At 39.5% G+C, this 17500-nt stretch overlaps 2 protein-coding genes across 3 annotated transcripts in view; both read right to left on the bottom strand.

Annotated features, from left to right (window-relative positions):
- The window catches only part of LOC138019271 (uncharacterized), a 38709-nt gene extending 28431 nt beyond the window's left edge, over window positions 1-10278 (bottom strand). The window contains exons 1-2 of the mRNA XM_068866002.1: window positions 10146-10278; window positions 904-1097 (exon numbers count right to left, since the gene is read on the bottom strand). Coding sequence (XP_068722103.1) covers window positions 904-1097; window positions 10146-10200 — 249 coding nt within the window. The 5' untranslated portion in view covers window positions 10201-10278. The remainder of the gene's footprint in view (window positions 1-903; window positions 1098-10145) is intronic.
- A 6117-nt stretch (window positions 10279-16395) lies between these two features.
- LOC138019270 (uncharacterized protein YfbL-like) overlaps window positions 16396-17500 on the bottom strand; it is a 39189-nt gene continuing 38084 nt past the window's right edge. For both annotated transcript variants that reach the window (XM_068866000.1, XM_068866001.1), the window contains one exon: window positions 16396-16813. In XM_068866000.1, coding sequence (XP_068722101.1) covers window positions 16635-16813 — 179 coding nt within the window. In that variant the 3' untranslated portion in view covers window positions 16396-16634. The remainder of the gene's footprint in view (window positions 16814-17500) is intronic.

Raw genomic sequence — 17500 nt, 5'->3', positions numbered from 1 at the left:
TGGCGAACTCAACTCTCTTTGGGTCTAATATGTGTCATTTTGCAAGCAGAATTGTAAAAGAAAGATGTTAAAATAACGTTCCATGGTGAATTGACTAAATACTGATAATATTAGTAATAGTAATAAAAGTAATAATAACGGTAATAACGATGACGATGATGATGATGATGATAATAAGAAAAATAATGATAATAATAATAATAATTATTATAAAATTATTATTATTATTATTATTATTATTATTATTATTATTATTATTATTATTATTATCTTTATTAATGTATAATAGTACTGTGTAACTATGTAAGATGGTGCTGAAGGATCCTATAAGAGGCAAAAAGGCGGACCGTTATCAATGCCCTGGATCGGTTACAGAAAGGACTACGCTTATATGGATAACAGGGTGCCACACTTATAATAAGGATATTTGGTAGGAGCTGCAAAGAGTGTGCTACGCTTGGTTAAACAAATATTAAAACAAGGAGGACAGCACTATACGCAGAGAAGGAGAATTTCGAAGTTTTAAGGATCAGGAGAGAATTATTTCAGGAAGACTCCATATCGTCACTTCTCTATGTGGAGATATCCGAGACAACGATGCCTCGACAAACTAAAGTTGGTTTCTGGTTGAGCAAAGGTCAAAAACCAGCCAATAAGTTTCTTATTTATGGACGATTTTAGACTTCTTTGGAAGAACTAGAGGAAGATTGCCTCTCTAGTCCAATCGCGGCGTGTGTTTCCTATATATATCATAAAAAGAATAGGAAGGCTGAAAGATGAAAAGCGGAAGGACAACTGGGAAGGTTTGATTGGGAAGAATAAAGGGGATCGAGAGGACGGCGAATGTCAACCCCGAAATCGCTTACATTCGGTTTTAGTTTTTGTTTGATTTAATTTCCTTACCTGCGGGTGATCAGGATGGAATTTTTCAGACCAAGTCTTTAGGCCCAGGTCCTGAAAGGTTTTCATGATAAAATTACGAGCTCTCTGTTTTCCTTGTGGATTAGTGACATGATGGCGATTCTCGTTGAAATGCCTGAACAAGGACATCAATGGATTGCTGTGGTCGCTTACATCAGCTTTACTGATTGCTACCACTATTCAATAGAAAACAAGGAAGATGGAGGCGTGTAAGTTAGTTTATCCAAGTAATAGACGTTTACGCTATTAAAAGTCTATTAACTTTTTTCCATTACCTTATTGGATGCTATTTTGATTTTCTGAAACATCATGAAACACAATCTAGTTCTCAGAGTTTGGCAAGTTCTGGCCATCCCAGGAAGTAATTGTCCACCGGACGAGGATATGCCTGGGAATTCTATTTACTTAGTAAGTTTCCGCTTGTTTTGCATCTTCAGCGAAGTTTTGAAGTTTTGTCCTAGTTGTGTTGCGTTTTTTTAAAGGAATTAGATAACTGGGTGTTTTTCAGTTTTGAAACAAGTTATGGTCGCTACTTTATGAGTGTAAAATTATACCACCAAGGCAGGATATTTTTTGTAAAAAGATGGAACTCTGCATAAGTACCTCGACCGGGTCAAAATTATTGGTAGATACTCAGACAGTGGCAAGAATAACGATGAGTTAAAATCATCTTTTTGTGCTTAAGTATATTATCCCGCTGTTTTAGTATATACTATCACAACTATTCACCTCAGTGTCGGTGGCTAGTGCATGGTGGATATTTACCTTGCCGCAACATCCACCTCCACTTCGGTGAATATAGTTGTTAAATATCCTGCTGAACATCAGCCGGACCACGAGAAAGTGAAAGCTTACCTTTCTGTATAGAATATAGCTACCGACTAGGGGTTTCAAATTTCCGTTTTTTGTGGGTTGAAAAAATAATGGAAATTTTAATTGAATAACAAAGTTTTAAAGACAAGAGGCTGCGGGTGGCCTAAAATTTGTTCGCAAGATTCAGTTTAGCCGATTTCCTTTTAAATTCACAGTATTTCAGTGTTTTTTTTTTTTTTTTATCTTACAATGGGAAACGTAAACAACGACAACGACGACGACAACGAGAACGTCACAAATTTGCCACTTAAGCCCGGGCCAAACTATTGAGCAAAGTTAGAGCCAACACTCCAACTTTATTGGATCTAACGTTGTTCGACTGTTTGGCCGCCCATGTTGGAAGATGTCCGTCCAACATTTTTTTTTCGATCAGTTGTTGGATAGAGTTTGCTTTTGATCAAAAACATTACGCCCAACAGTTCTGCTCGACGCAACAATATTAATGTTGCAGTGTTTTGCCGCTCTCCCGACAAAGTTGTGTCCTGAATCGAGTCACGTCTAAGTTGCTAGCCAATCACGAATCGCTATCTTATTTTCAAGACCAGGCCGTCTGGTCAATTTGCAGCAAAGATGGCAGACAAGGACGAAGAGGACGTCATGGTTATTGATAAACAGCCAGAAAACTTGAACAGGGAGTATGAGGCAAGCAAAGCCATGTTTGAGGGAAACCTGTAGTCTCCATTATCATGATAGCTCTATAGATATAGAGCGTTAGTTTAAAATTTCTGCTAATTGACCCGTGTTCATTCTCATGACATCATCTCCTTAGTTCGGATGTATCTTGCAGTGAACATACTCTTTTCTACACGTTCAGTATTGATCATTCTTTGGTTTTTCCGTCCTCTAACAGCTCCAGTAGCACAAACGCTACCAGGGGTTCCCGTTACAGTGTATTAGCGCCAACTTGAACTTGAAAGTGTTTCGTCAAGCAACGTTGGATAGTATTTTGCCACTACCTCAACATTTACATCCGACAATGTCGCATGTTGGATCCACCTTTGTTTGATAGTTTGGCAAGGCTAGGGCTTTACTGGACAAAAACAGAGCTTTGCGCACCATGCAAGAGCGTTTTTCACTTCTATCCATTTCTTTTCCGTCGTCTGCAGTGCAATTTTGCTGTTTTAAGGTATTACGTGCACTTGCAATTTGAAGATGGATTTTCATTTTCTCCCATAAAATGAGCCGCGTTCCGACCGATGTCATTTTTCAGGAACAACAACAACTTTGCGATATTAAAAAGGTTGAAACAGTCAGAAGGTGATTACAATATAACGTTAATTTATATTGTGAGATGACGTTCTCGTTGCTGTCGCCGTAGTCGTTGCTTACAGTGGATTTTCTAAAACGGTTTTGATAAGTGGTTTGCGACGTTTGTTTGAAATTCCCAAATTTCGCCTCTAATTTGGGAATTTCATTACGTAATTGTCAATCAAAAGGAAAACTTTGGACCGAAGTTGGGAACTTGGCGCCGAACTTCGTGGGGAATGCCTTAAAATTTGCAAAATTTCGGATAACTTTCATAATTTCTTGTAGTGGCTTAAAAGGTGTATAATTTACTTAAGATCATCGCCACAATGAAACGTTTTGGGAAAAAGTTATGTTTTTGTGATGATTTCTTTTTTTTCTAAGATCTTATGGCTGGTTGCTAGGGGCAACGGGTCAGTTTATATCTTGTTTAGGGCTAAAAAACGACTCCCACGTGACAAAGGACTCTTCCTGTCAGATATATCCATTTCTTTTCCGTCGTCTGCAGTGCAATTTTGCTGTTTTAAGGTATTACGTGCACTTGCAATTTGAAGATGGATTTTCATTTTCTCCCATAAAATGAGCCGCGTTCCGACCGATGTCATTTTTCAGGAACAACAACAACTTTGCGATATTAAAAAGGTTGAAACAGTCAGAAGGTGATTACAATATAACGTTAATTTATATTGTGAGATGACGTTCTCGTTGCTGTCGCCGTAGTCGTTGCTTACAGTGGATTTTCTAAAACGGTTTTGATAAGTGGTTTGCGACGTTTGTTTGAAATTCCCAAATTTCGCCTCTAATTTGGGAATTTCATTACGTAATTGTCAATCAAAAGGAAAACTTTGGACCGAAGTTGGGAACTTGGCGCCGAACTTCGTGGGGAATGCCTTAAAATTTGCAAAATTTCGGATAACTTTCATAATTTCTTGTAGTGGCTTAAAAGGTGTATAATTTACTTAAGATCATCGCCACAATGAAACGTTTTGGGAAAAAGTTATGTTTTTGTGATGATTTCTTTTTTTTCTAAGATCTTATGGTCGGTTGCTAGGGGCAACGGGTCTGTTTATATTTTGTTTAAAGCTGAAAACGACCCCTGCGTGACAAAGGACTCTTCCTGTCACATATACGAGTAAGTTTATCTTGGGATGATTGAGCGAGCCTGCGAGCATGATCAAATTTCAGTTGTCACTCGAAAGTTGCTCGAAAGTAAAATTCTAGCCGTTGGATCTGCGAATTCACATATTTCTCGATTTTGTTACCCGTTTAACAACCATTCATGCCTAAGTTTCGCTCATCCAGGCGTCCTAAGAGAAGGTTTTCGGGAAATCAGTGTACGAAACGAGCGAAAGAGAATCTTAAACAGCAACATTGGTCAATTGTGACACGAAAGAACTGAACGGAGAAACACGTGCTTCGAATACCCCGAGCTTGAGTGAAGAAAGCAAGAAGTCTGTATCTTCGAACCCCATCGAAGAAAACCTTGCGAACCAGAGCCAACGATAAGTGGATTCAGGTTTGTCGATATATATGGAGTTAATGAGCGCGGCATTTTCTTCCACAAGATGTACGCGCTGACTGCATATAAATGAATGAAGACTTCAGATTACTGCTGTCAGAGAACTTTTTCCAAAGGAAGGGATGTGCTTCAAGTCTCAGACACTTTTGTAAAAACTGCGGCTGGAAATATGAGTTTCGTACATTCAAAAAGCGAACTTTTAGCTATGAGGTCGGCTAGTGTATTCTATGAGCTATATAGGAAAAGGTTACAGTGAAGCTAAAAAATTCTGCACTTTAAAAAATATTCTTCTCCCCCCACCCCTTTTCAACAACAAGGGCATATTAGGAAAATGAAAGAACAGTGGCAAAGAATGTAAAAATTATTGCCAAGAACAATATGTCCTGTGCTGCTAAGAGATGAACGATTCCCATGCAGGGAGCCAATGAAAATGATGTTGTAAACTGTCATATTTCCTGTGATGGTACCTGGCAGAAAAGACGGTACTCTTCCCTAAACGATTGTGTCATTGTCATGTCAATTATTCAGGAATGAAAATTTTAGAATTTGGGTTGTTTGATTCCACCAGCCACTTCAACATTGGAGCTGGACCTGTTTTTCTCTTGCTTAGAGCATTAAAACTGAACCCCGGGAAATACACTGTGCAAGGGTACAGGGGCCTTGACTTGGATCGCATTTGTGGCACAGAGTACAAAGAAAACGTTGAAAGGAAAAAGAGAAGAAAGAACCAGTAGGCAGATAATGTTACCTGTGCTACTGGTGCATTTGGACAAACTTTCTTCGCTCAGAGGTTGAAGAGAGAATTGCGGACCAATTAACCTATTCTAAAAGGCCTTTTTCTCGCCAAATGATTTTGATGAAAATGCTAATACCTCAGCATTTCTAATTCAAAAAGTGTTTAAAATAATGTCATGAAATTTTCTGGACACAATTATGAATGATGCTTCTGTGCAATGAACCTAAAAGAAATACAAAGCCAAGAAACTCAACCTTGGGAAGTCACATTTTAGTCAAATAATTTTGGTTTTTTTCAGTAGACAAAATGTTTGACATTATTTAGCAAGATTAGAATGATGTTATTTGGTGCCTTTTAGGTTTACTGCAAAAATATATGTATAAAGAATATGCCCTGAAAATTCTAGGGCAAAATTGGTTTTGATCACACAGTTATTGTTGTTCGTCTGAAACCTGAAAAATGAGGGTGTTTAGGGCGTGGTCATGTTGCTATGGCACCAAATGATCCCAAGAATATTGCCAAATAACGTCTCTGAGTGTTGTCACTATGACTAATAAAAATGATTGAAGCAATGCAAAGGTTTTTTTTTACTTTTAAGGTATCATACCATCTTAACCCTATCATTGTGTATTGGAATGTGGACTGTGGACTTCGGACCACGAAATTGAAACTTGTTATTTACCAAGATATTGTAACATGAAAGAAACCCAATGAAATTCTGTGAACGTAAAGGAAGTCGGCTAAATATCCTTCGAACAAAGTGTTGGCTACCCGTAGCCTCTTGTTCAATTAATATTTCACCCTTAGTCTGTCACGTAGTCTTCGTGGTCATCGCGATCGCCTCTGATTGAGGAGATACCGAATTCCACTTGGGGTAAAAATCTTATGCATGCACAGGAAATCGCGTCCTTCCCTTGAATATTGTTGAATCCGGAAAGAAAAAGTTGCGGATTCACAAATATCCGTTTACGTGTGGACGGGGCCTTATTTTAATTTCTTACGCCATCTTGGCTGGGCTCGGGAAAGGATGATGCCTTTTTTCTTCTTTTTAGAGACCTGTGTTACCGAGAATGTTTCTTGTTTGCGTAAATAATATTTATTACGAAACCGATTTTATACGACAAAATCAAAAAAGCCATCATATGACGTTGCAAAGGTTTCCTGTCTGCGCACGAAAGTTCCAACTGAATTTGTTGAGTAAAAATTTGAAAATCCGTCATTACTTTATCACCTCTGTAATACGCTCCTCCTGAAGATGGCTACATTTTGTTCATTTTGACGCTGTTCAACGTTTTCATTTGAACACATCTAAGCTTTTTAAACTGTACGTTTCGTTTTCGGGAGATAACTGGTATAATTTAAGCACGTTTCAATAGTTTTAGATTTGTGCACCCTCAATGCCACAAAATCCGCGAACCGAAACACGAAACACAAGAAGAAAGTAAGTCAACCGTGCAACGAGACGTCGGAATATATTAAGATTTTACTCGCTCAGGAATAACAATGATGTTTTTTCGTGGGTAAAGCTATTAATCGTTACCAATTCAAAGTTTCGATGAGTACAAAAGTCTGTTCAAATAATTTTGTACGAGGTTACAGAACCCCTGAATGTTCTACACCAACTTTGCACGTAAGAGAGTTTTGATTGTGGGAGTACTAAAACTTTAAAGACCTGCTCCAAAGATCAGATCTACAGAGAACTAGTGTATGAAGATGACGTTTTCGTATTGGTCGAAGTCATAGGGCCTCTTTACACGAGCCCGGGTTGGACACCGACCCGGGTCAGTTCAGCGTCGAATATTACGTTTACATGAGCCCGCGCTGGGTTAGGGTTGGGTCATTCTCGGCTGACCCGGGTCAGTTCCCTTTCGCTGGGTTGAAAGGGCTGGTGACTACTTGTCAGTGAGGAAAATGGCGGACGAACCATGCAATCATAACAATCATCAATTTGTGTTAACGTTATCAGTCATTTTGGTACAGGCTGCGCAAGGGCGAGAACGCTGAACCGCAAAAAAAGTGATGTTCAAACAATCCCGGGTCAGATACGCCAGTGTTTACATGAAGAAATTGAAGAAATTTCAACCCTTCTAGCCGGGTCAACCCGAGTCTTGAGAAGGGTTACCCGGGGCTGACCCGGTTTGACTACTGTTTTTATGTAAACGCTTATAAACATTTGACTGCAAAAGCCTGTTACCTGCCGCGGTGATTCAACCCGGGCTAAAAAGCAACCCGGGCTCGTGTAAAGAGGCCCATAGTGGAGCTTGACAAGGTTGCTCAGATCCAGTGACTTTAATACTGTCTTGTAGAAGAAAGGGTTTGTTTACATGTAACAGCTGGGGCACATCAGATATGAATTCCCAGTGTTATCTAAATCTATCGAAACAGAGACTGCTGTATTCTGTGGAAGAGAAGCGTTACAACAGCTACCTCGAGGCAGAACGAGATTGAAATGGTTTGTTTGAGCATAATCATTGTAATACATTTAAGTGATTGGACTCTCACAGTTTGTAGAAAATAGTAGCGGCTCAAAAACCGTTGGATTTTTCTCAATTAAACTAGAACTTAACCTGTGGATTTCCTCATGTTTCTCATCGCTCAGTTCATCCCTCCAAAGAGCAATAGCTCTGTAAAAACAATTCCCATCTCCTCTGGCAACGACTTCTCGCCTTTGAGGAGGTAAATTTCCAGAAGCCATAATTCGATTACGCAAGACGTCAGTAATAAGAAAACAGCCTATACACACGTAATTACACAATTAATTACTGAAAAGGCTTTATTGAGTGATTTGCTCCAGATTTGTTCCTAATTTTGTAATATTTCGAGACCATGACGAGATGTCAATTTCACAATAAACCTTACGGATCCTTACGCGAGCAAGGCTATTCCGAGTAAATTTTATCTCATATTTCACGGTTATTCAAACAAACACTTACACTTGCCACGTATCAACATTGCCCAAATCGATTTCTGATAAATCTATGTCGAAAAAAGCGTTGAGCTCTCTCCAAAATCGTTTTTTGGACGTCGAAATAAGTTTCTTACAGCGACTTGCAATGTTTGCCCCCTGGCGATCCCAGAACCCTCTGCGTATGAACAGGGATCCGATTACTGGCAACTCATTCATACTGTGCTCTGCGGTCAGAAATTAACCTCGTCTAACTACTTTTAACTGGCAATAAATAAATAAATAAATAATAAAGTAAGTAATTAACTGAAAACGACAGCGTATAAACTGAACCGAGACGACACTGCGATTACTGTGGGGGAAAGTAAGTAACTTTATTTAAGTGTCTAGTCGTTCTAGCGCTGAAGCACTAATTGGGGACACTGTAAACTGAAATTAACAACTAACGCAAATCAAGTCAAGTCAGATCAAGATCAAATCAAGATCAAGTCATATCAAATGAAGTCAAGTCAAATCTTCTCAGTTCAAACATAGTTATAGAGGGGAATGGTTATGAAACCCGACAAATTTCTTTGTTGTAGGTTTTTGTTCTCTTCTTAGGCCTTGACCGTGCACAAAACACAATAGTTGTTTACTCCGTAACGAGGAAGTAAGAAATAGAACCGTGTTTGTTACGTAATTCATGAATAGTGTAAGAACGCAAAACAAAAGATTGTGCACGGTCGTGCACTTTCCAGCCTAAATCTTGGCATCTCTGTTTGCTCCTTTAATGTTTGCCGAGCTTCCAAACCAGTCCTCTCTATTAAATATGGTTCAAAGAATGAAATAGCAAACGAATCGGGTAGAAATCATCCAATTTCCCTTTGATTTGATGAAAAGGTTCGTTAACTTTTGTAAGGAATAGACTCGAACATCGCAGACCAAGGATATGCATAAACAATGTTCCATCAATAAAAATCGTTTAATTTTAGACCTTTAATGATTATTTTTACATGTCTATAAACGTGGTGATACTGGTGAATAAATGACTCAGTTCACTTTAACAACAACATTCTGCAACGCATTCTGCGTTGTATTCTGCAGTTTAGCTCCTCATAATTTTTTTGTTGAAAAATACGTTTTATCAGGCCCGTTTTAAACGTCGCATTTTGCAATTTAATGCAAATGAGAAAAATCTATTGACGGTTTTCGCTCATTTGCATTAGATTCGACACATGCAAAATGCGACGTTTAAAACTGGCCTCAGTGAAGGCTGCTGTAAAAACTGTAGCATTAGGGCCGTTTATACGGGAGAAAATAAGCCGCGGCTTACTCTGGCTGCGGCGGACATATGACGCGAAAGGAACTATTTATACGAGTATAAACTCCCAGGCCAGGATAAGCCGCAGCTTGAGAAAGCCGTGAACGTAGATTTTGTGCCATTTATACGGAGTGTTCACGTCTTATGTAAGCCGCAGCCGGAGTAAGCCGCTGCTTATTTTCTCTCGTATAAACGGCCCTATTGTCACATGCAGTGATGCATGTGGGTACACGTGCACACGGTGAGCGAAGCGGTGTAGGAATATTACAAAAAAATGATGTAACTTGTTAGTCCTAGGAAATAAAGCGTTCGGTTATATCGAAATGCAGAGTATCCACAAAAAGATACTGAATACAATAACAAGCTTGCAATTTCTTTCTTTCGCGCGAATTGAGTCAGATTGAACATGATTGAGACTTGGTCTCAGTTCGTTTAATTACAAACATTTCATGAACGATACAGTCAAACTTGTTGTTGCATTTCTTTAAGATGTTAAAATTGCTGCTCAGATCCGTTAGGGCTTAGCCATGCTTCCCGCGGAAATACGATTTGAAAGGACATATCCTTTTCATGACGTGACTTAAAATATTGTTGGCCCGATAGCAAATAAATACTCGGCCAAATGATTTTGGTGATTGGAACTTACCTGAGAGGGCAGTAGAAATAAGGACCACTTCGTACAGACTGAAATAGCTCTTCATCGCAAATCAGCATTTAATTCTTTCGACTATAGGGAAATCGGACTGCTCACAGGTTTTATCAAAACTCGACTTCACGTCACGCTTATTTCCTAGAATAGATTTGCAATTGTAATCGTTTTCCGGGAATCAGCGACCCATCCATAGGTTCAACATCCTTTGCTTTGTTCGGCAGCACCACTACAGCTTGATGGTATATACTATGCTACGTCATTTGCCCTGGGGACTTGTAAGTCTACCGATCCAAAATTGGCACTTGTGATGATAAATATGATCATATTTTTTTTGAAGAATCAACACATAAGAAACTAAACCAAGACGAGAAGGATGTTTTTGAGGGCCCCTTGACGAAAGAGGAATGTTTAAAAAAAACCCGGCCTCCGATGCTTTACCGGCCGAATTTTATAGAATCTTTTGGAACGACATTTCTGACTACCTGCTCAACTCCTTTCACCATGCTTATTTCCGTGGGCAATTGTCCGTACCTAAAAAACGAGGCATTATAAACTTATCCCCAAAAAGGACACTGAACTTTAATTTGTCAAAAATTGGCGTCCAATATCTTTGTTAAAAAGGCCTTATCACGGTTTTCGACGCCATCTTGACGGGTAGGCAAAGCGCTCAGAAATTACAGTGTTTGTATGGGAATCCGATAGCAAATAACTTCTTCCAAAATTGAATTTTTTTACAATTTCTGAATCGCAACGTTAAAATACGAGGTAGAAGATTGTATTCACCAAGTTTGAAGTATGTAGCTTGGCTAGAAGACGCTCAGTTAAGTTTTTGAATTTTCCACACATTTGTCTGTAAATTTGGCTGGGTAGACAAACGTCTAGACGCAGTTCGCGGGAAAAAATTTTAAGACTAATGTAGGGAAAATTAAAAAAAAGAGCTCAGCGACTTATAGGAAAGCTACATCCTTCAAACTTGGTGAATACAATCTGATTCACAAATTGTGTAAAATTCAATTTTGGAAGAAGGTATTTGCTATCGGATTCCCATACAAACACTGTAATTTCTGACCGCTTTGCCTACCCGTCAAGATGGCGTCAAAAACCGTGATAAGGCCTATTGTGATTATAAAATAGCGGCCAAGGCTATCGCCATTCGTCTGAAACGTGTTCTTCCTAAACTTATTGATAACGATCAGACTGGTTTTCTTAAAGGCAGATTTATTGGAGAAAATATTAGACTAATCGATGCCACTATTAACTACACGAGCTTTACAAACATTCCTGGACTATTGCTATTCCTTGATTTCGAAAAGGCTTTTGACACAGTTGAGTGGTCGTTCATACAAAAAACTTTTCGACAGTTTAATTTTGGCCCGACCATCATCAACCGGATTAAAATCTTTTATAATAGCACAGAAAGTTGTATTTTGAATAATGGCTGGTCTAGTGATTTTTTCGAACTCAACAGAGGAGTCGGACAAGGCTGCCCTCTCTCGCCTTATTTGTTTATTCTTTGTGTGGAGGTTCTAGCGGAAGCAGTAAGAAAAAATAACGAGATCAAAGGAATAATAACAGTGAACGGTCGTGAAATAAAAATTAGCCAGTACGCTTACGACACCACTCTCATTTTAGATGGATCTTTCACTACCTCTCTAGAGACATTAGATTTTTTCAGCGAAATATCTGGCCTCCGTTTAAACCGTAAAAAAAACAGAAGCTTTTTGGATTGGTGCTAAAGCAAATAGCGAGGAGAAACTTTGCCCTGAAATCGAGCTGAAATGGATGAGGGACAAGGTTAAGACTTTGGGTGTATGGTTGTCAACTGACCCGGTAATAACGATGAAAGAAAACTATAACGAAAAGTTAACAAAACTTAATGCAACTTTTGGGCTGTTTGGGAGTTGCGTCGACTTAGTTTACTTGGTAAAATAACTGTATTAAAAAGTTTAATAATCTCGCAACTTGTTTATATTCTTTCACCTTTGCCAACAGATCAAAGAGTAGTTAACGAAGTTAATAATCTCTGTTACAATTTTCTGTGGGACGGCAAAGGTGACAAAATTAAGCGTGATACTATGATTAGTGATTATGAACAGGGTGGACTAAAGATGGTTGATGTAAAGATTTTTAGCAAGGCTTTGAAGGCAACTTGGATTAAGAAATACCTCGACCATAATAACCACGCAAAATGGAAACTTTTTTTTGACCTGCAACTGCAAAATCTCGGTGGTGCTATCTTTTTTAGGGGTAATCTAAATCAAAAAGATTTGTTAAAAGTTGGAAAAGTATCGGACGTTTTCCTGCAAGAAATACTACAAATTTGGCCAGAAGTTACTTTTTAAGATTGCATGTCCTCTGTCACCCAGCTACGGTCACAGCCTCTTTGGTTCAATTATCTTGTACGAGTCGAAAAAAACCAATATACTACGCACTATGGGCTACTAAGGGAATTCAGGTTGTCAGCGATTTAATGGTTAATGAGTCCACTTTTTTATCTTTCTCAGAATTTAAAGACCGTTATAGATTTAAACCAAGTTTTGTGTCTTTTCTTGGAGTCATCTCGGCTATAAAGCAGTTGTGGGAAACAACCAATGGGAAAAACCTAGGTGAAGTTTCGGACTACAATACGTTTAGTGAACAAGTTCTGATGGCAAATAAAGCAAACGGGATAGTGTACCAAAAGCTTGTGGAAAAAAAAAAAGAAAACAGCCCTTGAATAGTCAGATGAAGTGGTTAACAGATTACCTAATTGAACCAAACGAAACTGTTGACTGGGTCGCCGTGTATCGAAATCCCTTCGAATGTTCCAAAATCTCTAAACTTCTAGTATTTCAATTTAAGCTGCTTCACAGGCGATTAGCCACCAATAATTTTCTGAAAAAAATATACTTTATTGTTAACGATCTCTGCAGTTTCTGTCAACGGGAAGAGAATCACTCATTCACTTATTCTGGACTTGCACTGTAACGTCCCGTTTCTGGGGAGCTTTTAAGGAATGGCTGATTCGTGACAAAGCTCTTCCTACGCTAGACTTGTCACCATCATTAATTGTTGGTCTAAAGCCTCAATTAATTCAAAACAAGAATCACCACTTTTTATTTTTGGTCGCGAGGTATTAAATTTGGACCTGTAGAACACGCAGTCATTGTCTTAAAATAGAAGGCTTCCACCCATTCCTCTCACATTACAGTCCTACGACTTGTAATTGAAAGAACCTAATTACTGTTTGTGTTGCAAAGGGCTTTGTTTTGTTTTGTTTTTTTTTTGTTTTTTTTTTTTTGTATTGTATGGTGTAAATTAATACCCTTTGGTTTGTTAAGTAGGTAGGGATCGTAAGTATCGTAAGTATTGTATCGTAAGTATTGTAAGTATTGTAGGTAGGGATCGTTGGTATTGTACGTATAGTAAGTATTGTTAATAAATAAAATAAAATAAAAAGGAAAAAGTCTACGTTGGGCCCGCCCCTTGCACTCTACTCTAGGCCGCCGTTTAGATCAGATCTAGCGACTTAGCTGGCCCTCCTAAAACCCGTTTTTCCCTCGCTTCACGGCTGAACAAGTGCCTGCTCCTCCGCTGCCAAACCAAGTTCAAGATGTTGTTAATGTCGGCCCAGCTCCAGCAGTTCCAGCTCCGGAGCCTGTCCTTGCAGCTCCAGTAGCTCAGGTAGAAAACCGGCCTTCCGCGGCAGTCGACAACGTTGCCCAGAACGCACCACCTGAGGTAACTGTTCCGAATTTTTAATCCCTAGCCTATTTTTAGTTGGTTTAGTACACGTGTTCCTTTTCTTTCTTTTATTTCCCGTGGTTTTCTTGGCGGTATTTACTTTATTTTGGTCGTCAAAGTTCATTTAGCCTCGGTTCTCATGGCGGTAGTAGTTTCTGTTGTGATCGGGTTTGTTCTCACCTTTGTGGCTCGTTAGTGCTTTGTAAAGTCCTGTGTGGCCTTAAAGCATACAATAATCCTGTGTGGAAGATAGTCCTTTGTGGCAGATAAGGCGTGCATATTTTGTCCTTGGTATCTTTAAATGAAATAGTCCTGTGTGGTAACAATGCATACAATGGTCCTATATGACGAATAAATCTGTGACAAAATAGACCTGTGAAAATAGTCCTGCATGGGTGGTGATAAGACCTGTGTTGTGATTAGGCTTGTGTGGCAAGTGGCGTATGCAACATTTTTTGATCTTCCCTGGCCGAAAAAGAAAACATAAAACAAAAGGGTGCGAGGGAGGACTGTGTGAGAAGTAGACCTGTGTGGCAAGGCAGGCGAGGTTTGCAACATTTTCATCTTCTTTGGTAAAGACAAAAACAAATGCAAAATAAAGCGTGATAGACCTTTGTGGCTGCAGTTCGTGGAAGGAGCCTTGTGTTGCCAAAAAGTAAATGAATAAGTAAAAAGATACATAAGTAATTAAAATTTAAATGAATTAGAAATAAATGGATCTGTGGTAATATACCGGTCTGGCAGTGTGTGGAGATGTTGGTTCTTGGTGGCTGAAAATACAATTAACCCTTCTCTCTTAAGACGGAAATTGTGTGATTCTAAGGTTTTGTAGTAGAGCTGTTGGCCAAGATGAAATTGAATAATAGTGAGAATTAGAGATTAAAATGTATGCAACCTCCTCGAGTGTTATGTCCATTTTACACGGTGATTTCCCTCGGCCATAGGACTGGGTTAAGGTACTGGACAGGTTTAAAAAAAACTGGAAGAAGCACAACAGGCCACGGTCGAAACATCATTATAGAACGTGCGAGTGCTGTTGAAGTCTCCAAACCGCTTCAGTAAGAGCCAGGTTGTAGATATCTTATCGTCGTTAAAGCTCATCGCTAAGGAGACTCGGAACCAAAAGAAGGACGGTTTCTATGGCTCTGTATTTCAAGCAATGTCCCAAAAGCTGCTATCCCAGATGATGACTTCAAACACTACCTGGAGGTTCTCCTTGGAAACAAGGATGATGAGAAGATTATGGAATTATGTCTAAGGCTGAAAGCAATGCGAAATTTAAGGCCACACCGGAGGGATAGTGGGCGTCGCTGTTATGGCTGTGGTGGCTATGGCCATTTCCAAGCGACCTGTCCATTTAGGAGGCGTTACGAGTGGAGCCCCCCTTCTCGTCGCCGAATGCTTCCTTCAGAAGAGGAACTCGTGGCGGTCAGATTGGCAGGGGTCTGCCCTAGACGAAAGTAAATAATTGTTGATATTCAGTTGGAAGCTTGTCAATTTGGAATAAAGAGAGGTTGCATAGATATCCTTGTTTTCTTTTATTGAAGTCTGTGTCATGGATTTTTGTATTTAGGCTTACTCCAACATGTTTAGTCCTACAGGTTTCTTTTGAAGTGTTTTTTGGACATGCAATACTGTTTGCACGTGGGTTTTCTTTACAAGCTCGCTCCTCTGGGATTTAGCTCAAGCCAAAATTTACAAGTTCGACTTTCGAATTCGAGGCTTGGTGGTTAGCTAGTCAGACGTCATCACGCATAAGGGCTATTTCTACGGCAAATTGTCGCCACCGTTATTTTAAAATGTAACATTCCGCAAGGGATAAAGTTTGCTACTCCTCGATGACGTAATGAATAACCACCGATGTTGCACGCTTTAGCGTCAATGCTTTATTAAGATGTTTTTGATCTGGATCATATAATCGCAGATATAGGATTAAATGACCAATTGAATAGTAAGAAACAGGAAGTGTTAAGATCTAAACCGTATAAAGGAAATGATGTGTTTTTTTTCTTTCTCATTTTGCATCGTTTCAGCAACCACAGAAGCTCATAAACCTGAAGAGCTCAACTCTGGTTCAGAGCTGGACTTATTTCCTTATTTGGATGTAACGTAGCTCGTGCATTTTCCCGCACGTGCAGCTTCGATCTAATTTTGTTGTCCATATTTGGGCTAATCTCGTACCCAGATCTCACTCTGTCACTGGAAATGTGATGCTGCGAACAACATCGAACAAGGAACGTGGAAATTTGTAATTTGAAATAAAATAAATTGGACTGATGTAATGTGGCGTTTTTACCTTCTTTTAATATTGCTTAATGAAAACTGTGTGATCTTGAAGCTGCTCTTCGTCAGTATGTATTGCAAATAAAAATATAGCTTTATTGGAAGATCTGGATACGAGATTATGTTTGGGCATAGAATTGGTGTCCCAAAATCCCCAGCTTTGTTCCAAGGAAAGGAGTAGAAAGTTACACACTCACATGTCATGTGTTTCTGCTGCCAAAATTGCCGATTCAAGCACGTTTTAGGTAATTCAAAAAAGACTTATCAGGATCCGGTTGTGAGAACCGTCGACATGGGCGTTTTACGAAAGTCCGCTTCCATGCCTGATATCCTAACACTATTTACAAGCGAGCACTTCCCTGTTAGTATTTCATATAGTTTCACCTTTTATTTCAACGACACATTCTGACAAAGTGCATCGCGTAAACGGTGAATGGCAAAACTAAGACCAAAAAATCTGACGCCTGACGAAAATGATTAAACAGTATTGTCTGGGTTGGTGCTTGACTGCATGGGCAGGTCGCGTGTTGTCACCAGTGGGCCTTGCTGTTTCTTCCAGCGTTGATGGCACACCACTGCTACTACGCCTTTCAGCACACCAACCAAAATCATGCCTATCGCAAGCAACGCTACTTCCCATTCCTCCATACCATCTTCTACAAGGTGACGAAACAAAAATGTCAGTTCATCAATCAATGCAGCTAATTATCCTTTCTTACCGCTTGAGTCCTGCGACACGACGCTTGTCTGGTGCACACGCAGTGATCTCGTATGAGGGGGAATGTGAACTAGTTTTATAATTTAATCTGGTGGACCATATGACGCTCTCTCATACGTTCATTTATATTTTGTCAGAGTGACTTGTTGCCGGAAGTGTACACACGGTGCGACAATGCTGCTCTCGCTAATTTTGTTCCTGCGATTAGTTGCAAGAATTCAAACGGTTTGAACTCGTGCAACTGATCGCAGCGACAAAATCCTGCCGCAGCGACAATGATTGTTGCATAAATAATTACCCGTGTCACACGAATCGAATTATTGCGGCGACTTGTCCTTGCGACGTGTTGCAGTGACTTATTGCCTAGTGTGTCCGGTACTTGAAGTCCTGTACTAACACAACATTGGAAGGGGTTTTTGGATGGGCTTACGAAGTGACGGAACGTGATTAACCCTAACCCTAACCCTAACATAATCATAACAAAAAAAAGCTAAACGAGCCACAATGCGTTGTTTATTTTCCATGGGTTTTGATATTTAACCATTAGACCCTTAGCCCGCAAGGGCTATGAGTCAATAGCCCATGAGCCGAAGCCGAATGGGCTATTGACCCGTGGCCCTTTAGG

This window comes from Montipora capricornis, chromosome 10, assembly GCF_036669925.1.
Source record: "Montipora capricornis isolate CH-2021 chromosome 10, ASM3666992v2, whole genome shotgun sequence".
In the NCBI taxonomy this organism is placed as follows: domain Eukaryota; kingdom Metazoa; phylum Cnidaria; class Anthozoa; order Scleractinia; family Acroporidae; genus Montipora; species Montipora capricornis.
Note: the sequence above shows the minus strand (reverse complement) of the source record. Positions and strands in the feature narration are given on the sequence as shown.